Source organism: Aulonocara stuartgranti, assembly GCF_965226115.1.
Source record: "Aulonocara stuartgranti genome assembly, chromosome: 14".
NCBI classification, from domain to species: Eukaryota; Metazoa; Chordata; class Actinopteri; order Cichliformes; family Cichlidae; genus Aulonocara; species Aulonocara stuartgranti.
Window position 1 is genome coordinate 521,907 of NC_138950.1, and position 6,009 is coordinate 527,915.

The following is a 6,009-nucleotide window of genomic DNA, read 5'->3' on the forward strand; positions in this document are numbered from 1 at the left end:
TCTCCTGCTGGACGCAGCTCGTACGAGGTACGAGTTCTCAGAGGTGGAGCCCCCTGGTGGCCGTTAGAGAGAACGCAGGTTTGAGACGCTCTCAGGTCGTCCATGCTCTCTTTGGGGGGAGGGAGGGGGAGGGTGCTCCAAATATTCAGATGAAAACAGGTCAGACTTTAAAGAAATGGGTTGGATGATGAATGTGTGTGTGTGTGCGTGTGTGTGAGAGAGACACTGTCTGTGGAAACAAAGGCCTGAGAACAAAGAGTGTCTGCAGGGTTAGCGTGGGTCGCTCACCCTGCAGACACAAACAAATCGACAAAATCATTTTAAAAATCAAAAACAAATAAAGTTTAACAATCTCAAGTTAAATATTATAAAATAAATAACTACAACTAATAAATAAAACAAAATAAACATCTGAAATATTAATATTTTAAAAGTAAATGAAAGATTTGTTTTGTGATATTTTTGATTTTTACACAATTATCAATAATAAACAAACAAATCAGCAAGAGCTGCGAGAGCCAAACAGGAAGTAAACTAAAAACAAGAAATGACAGAATTAAAACACATTTACTAAGTGATGCGAGTGGCTTCCATTTACGTGAAAGGCAAAGACCATCTCTGAATGGAGGAGGGGCCTAAGGGTTCATCTGTCGCCATCTTACTTGCTGTGATTGCAGCCATTCCCCAACTCTCTGTGAATGGGACTCGTGGTTATTGATCAGTGGTTGTTGATCAATGGTCATGAGAATTTGCATAATTATGATGAAGGTGACCTCCCAGCCCTTTGTTCCTTCAGTGCTGCTGGTTTCAGTCATTGTACAAATGTCCTGTTTATAAGGTTGGAACCTGCAGTCAGCTGAGACTGAAGACGTCACCTGATGATGATGAAACGTTTCTCCCACTGAAACCATCCAGATGAACAGACTCAACTTGTGTACATTTACATTTAGTGTAAAAAGATACAAAATAATATTTATAATAAAATCTATGAAAAACAAGTATTCACAGTGAAGACCAGCTCAGGACAAAAGTGTACATAACCAGTTTGACACACACACACACACACACACACACAGTCTTATGTGTGTATTCATGTTGTTGTTTCTATATTGTATTTAATAAATGGAAACATTTTATTATTTTCATGTAATTATGTAAAAATACGTTTGAAATGTTCAAAAGTCCAGACTGCAGATTATTGACTGATCAGCTGTTTGTTTACGCTGATCAATGAGGCCTGAAAACATGGTTCACACTCACACAGCACCACCTGGTGGGCCAACAGGGACACTGCAGCAGCTCCCTCCCTGCTGCCACCTGCGATGTCCAAATTCATAGGCTGCATCGTCCTGAGGCCGATTACAGCGACGCAGCAAAGGCTGTCCAAATTTGTAGACTCCTCCAAACGGGTCCTCCTGTTCTCCAGATTTGAAGGATGGGTCCGGTGTATCCTTCGTGGCCCGCGTTCCCAGCATTCATAGTGTTTCCAACAATGGTGGCAGCTGCTCAGTTTTAATATTACTCTTACTAATCTTTCTGGGTCACAAAATAAATGTTTAAGATATTTTCAGGCGAGAATGTTTCTGTGTAAACTTCAAATATCTGCTCGGTTTATCAAGACGTCACATATTTGGAAAAGGTTAAACATGATACATAAGTCACTTAAAAATGTCATCGTCCATCCATTTTCCTCCGCTTATCCGGGGCCGGGTCGTGGGGGCAGCAGCCCAAGCAGAGAAGCCCAGAGGGAGGTCTGTTCGTGAGTAAATCGGTTTGGCTGAGATCAAAGTTATTAGATTAGATTACATAAAACTTTATTAATCCATCGGGTGCAGTGGCGGTCCTAGCCTGTTTGGCGCCCTGGGCGTACACTCCCTCTGGCGCTCTGTTTGGAAGCAGCATGTCTCCTCCCCTTTCAACGACCTTTACTCCTGGTCCTAAAGTGAGGGTTAGGGTTACCCTAGCTCTAACCCTGCAGCGCCCCCTGGAGGATGAACCAACTTAGCCAAAGCTGCTCAGATCTGATTGGTCACAGTAACAGCACAGTAAGAGGTCAGAGGTCAGCACAGGCCTTGATCCAGGAAGCAGCTTCAACACTGATCAGCTGATCAGTCAGTTCATGACATCATCACAGACTTCAGAGGAACAGCTGCCGGTCCTCGTCACAGAGCGTGAATCCTAACGGTACCTTTGATTTGAAATCTGTGACATCACTCAGCGACTGACTCTCCACCTGTGAGGTTAAATGTAATCTGATTACACTGTAAACACCCTCGTTTCAGTTTGCAAATAGCTTCATCGTCTTTGCGACTGTGACACCGTCACACCCACCAGTGACCGCCGACTGATCGCTGTGATGTAATCAGGGACTCTACAGTAAGGCACAGTGAGTGTAATCTGATTACACTCACAGATACAGACGTCTGACTCTGACGGAGTCGCCGTCTCAGGTCTGATGACTGATTAGAGACGATCGTGCCGACAGCTTTGACTTGGTGAGCGAGGAAAGGCGGGGCTTAGACACGACACACACACGGCGCTCCGTATTCAAAGTGAACTTTATTGAGTGATCGGGAATGTTCAGGTGCAGCTGCACACGGTGCAGGCTCACCTGTGAGCTCCTCACTACCTTCTGATTCAAAAGACCTTCATGTCCAGACGCCACCATCACTTTGGTCTGCAGCTGGCCCCGCAGGGGGGCGGGGCCAAAGCTCAGGTAAACACAGAAAGGCACAGAGTGAAACATGAACACTGTGAGAAGGACAGCGGGTGGCGACAGGTTAAATCAACAGATAACAGGCTGGTGTCAGGGGGCGGGGTTTGTTTGAGAGGGGGGCAGGGGGTTGGTCTGCTCAGGTGACGGTGGTCAGAGTTCAGGAATGTTTTCGTCGGGTTGGGGCGGCAACACGGTGTTCTGATGGTGCTGGCGTTCGCCGCGCCTCCGTGGCCCCGCCGCCGTGGCCCCGCCGCCGTCGATGACATCACTCTACATGCCCATCCTGATGCTCTGGATGATCTGGAAGATGGCTGCGGGACAGACGAGGCATCAGCGTTACTGCGTTTCACGTTTGTCTTTAATCCGTTCAGAATAAAATAATCACTGGTGATTTTATTCACACCACTCGAGTTATGTGAAAAACGATTTCACGTGGAAAATGTGATTCTTCATCATTTTGATGTTATTTAAAGGATTTGTTTACATTTTTATTCAAAAAACAAACTTATTTTTAGTATTAATGCGATTTTTTTGCCCTAAAGTTAAAATATTCAGTTTATTTAAATATTTATGACATTTTCAGAACTTTAAGCATTTTTCTCCCTTTGATTTTATATTATTTTAAATATATTTTTTAAAAGTAGTTTCCATTAAAGATAACCTGACACGACCTCTGTGATCACGTCTGAGCGTGCTCAGATCACCCTGATCAAACACACCTGAAGCACCAGGTGCTCGTCATCAATTAAAGGTCACAGCAGCACGGCGTGCCATGACATCACAGGGACAGGCCCCACCCATTTCCAGCTCTTTAGTCAACAGTTATTTAAATCTTTCATAAACCAGAAAATCAAAGGACACGTTTATAACACACAATGAACGAGCCGTCAGCGTGAAGCAGACCTTTATGACCGAAGAAGAAGAGGAGGACTCACCTGATCCACAGACGACGAAGATGAAGAGGGCGAGCAGCCACGGCCCCACACCTTTGTCATCAGTCAGGCTCCTCTGAAACACACACACAATTTATTGATCAGCCCATCACGCTCATCCCGATCTGTGTTTATTGAGGATTGGGTGGAGCAGCGGTTATCACGGTCGCCTCGCTGCAGGAAGGTTGTGGGTTTGACTCTGATTGTGACTAAAACTAGACCTGACACCTGTCCAGGTGTACCCCACCTTTCTCCCAGGCCTGCTGGGACCAGCTCCAAGTGCGCTGCCTTCACGGACAGCCCGTTTCTCTGGAATTCTCAGACTTCTGAGTCACATTGGCTCTAAACTCGATCACCTGTGATCAATACCTGCGCTTTACTCTCCTGTAGAGACACTTTTAAAGCGTCTCACCTTTAAAACAATCATCTTTGACCTTTCCTGTTTTTAAACACATCTGTTACAGCCTGTCTATAGGGGAGCTGAAGTGCTCCTGAAGTTGGCCTGACTGGACCTGACGACGGATCCTCACGCGATCGATCGGTTTCTGATCGTTTATCGATCAGTTTCGGCTCGCGCTCTTCGCCCTGACGATGATGATGACGGTTTTACTCACCGTGGTCTTGGCCACGTTTCCTCTCTGCGTGATGTTCTTGCTGTGTTTCTCGTTCGCCATGCGGATCCTCTGTTTGGCCACCATCTTGTCGTCGCTGTTGTTTGTTTGTTTGTTTGTTTGTTTGTTTGTTTGTTTGTCGTCGTTTCGTCCTCGCGCTCGTCGCTCCGCTGTTTCACGCACTGGGACCGACTCTTGTTTGTCGACGTACTCAAAAACCTGATGTCCCGCCCCCTTTCGTGCTGGTCACGCCCACACTCCATGGAAAGCGCCTTACTGCGCAAACATGATTTCCTGCAGGACCTTTCAAAATTAAAGCCAGTTGTGGTCTGCCGTTCAAGAGGACGTGGTTCCATTTTTATCATGTTTAAATCAAGTTTATATCCTTTCTGTGTCGTAATAACTTGTGATGTAATATCTGTTAGCTTTTATTTTGAATCCTTTATTGTTACTTAATTTGAAGGCTGTAATTTATAAAGTATAAAACAGGTTGAATTGTTTATTATCAGTTTTCTTTAATGACTTGCAACCAGTCAAAAGGAAAGGTTCACATTTTTTCATCTTTATCTTTTTAATAGCCATACAATTTATTTATTTACAATCATATAAAACAATTACAGACTCAGTGAAAATTCTGATAAAATGTGTGTTTGAAAAAGTTCCCCTCTCCACTGTGGATTTATCAAGGTTCAAGGTTCAAGGTTCTTTATTTGTCACATGCATAGTTATACAAGTATAACACACAGTGAAATGTAGCCTGACACGCTCCTCGACATGTGCAAAGGGGGGGGGGGGGGGGGGGGGTAATAGTATATACACTGGGTGAATGTGCAGTAGTAGCAGCAAGCAGGTGAATTCTGTACATTAATATGAATAGACATCTGACTATTTTACAGGATAGACAATATAAACATATTTAAAATTAAAGGAATTTGAAATGTACATTGTGCCTTGGTTTAGTGTCTGGAAGAGTCCTGTCTCAATCACTTATAGATGATGTGAGAGGGCGGGTGTGTGTGTTTAGGGCATGGATGGCTTGGGGATAGAAGCTCCTCTTGAGTCTCTCTGTCCTTGCCCGGAAGATGCGGAACCTTCTACCAGATTGCAGAAGTTGGAACAGTTTGTTGCCAGGATGGGACGGGTCCTTCAGTATCTGCTCCAGTCCGGCATCTCCTGGTGTAGGTGTCCTGAAGCGGGGGGAGAGCAATCCTGCAGCAGCGTTCTGCTGTACGGATCACTCTCTGGAGAGCTTTTTGGTCCTTCACACAGCTGTTCCCAAACCACGATGTCATGTTCTGTGTGAGGATGCTCTCCACAGCGCCTGTATAGAAAATCCTGAGGATCTTTGGAGAAACCCTGAACTTCCTCAGTTGTCGTAGGTGATACAGGCGCTGCCTAGCCTTTTTGGTCTGGACCTGAATGTGGGCAGCCCATGTCAGGTCTGAGGAGATGTGGACACCAAGATACTTGAAGGACTGCACCCTCTCCACTGGAGCTCCATTGATGATAATGGGCTTGTAGTCTCTGTGCTGACCCCTTCTGAAGTCCACCACCAGCTCCTTGGTCTTGCTGACGTTCAGCTGGAGGTGGTTGTCCTGGCACCACGATGCCAGATTCTTCACTTCATCCATGAAGGCCGCCTCATCGTTGTTGGAGATGGCACCCAGCACCACTGTGTCGTCAGCAAAGTTCACAATGGTGTTGGAGCCGTGGGTGGCCACACAGTCTGAAGTGTAGAGGGAGTAGAGCA

General features: G+C 45.6%; 1 protein-coding gene across 1 annotated transcript; it reads right to left on the reverse strand.

Annotated features, from left to right (window-relative positions):
• Positions 1–2,540: 2,540 nt before the first annotated feature.
• On the reverse strand, positions 2,541–4,479 carry LOC309687932 (stress-associated endoplasmic reticulum protein 1). The gene is made up of 3 exons (XM_082503241.1): positions 4,263–4,479; positions 3,652–3,724; positions 2,541–3,027 (listed from the first exon to the last, which is right to left on the reverse strand). The coding sequence occupies exons 1-3, from the start codon at positions 4,344–4,346 to the stop codon at positions 2,987–2,989; spliced, it is 198 nt and encodes a 65-aa protein (XP_082359367.1). The 5' UTR covers positions 4,347–4,479; the 3' UTR covers positions 2,541–2,986.
• Between the last annotated feature and the right edge of the window lie 1,530 nt (positions 4,480–6,009).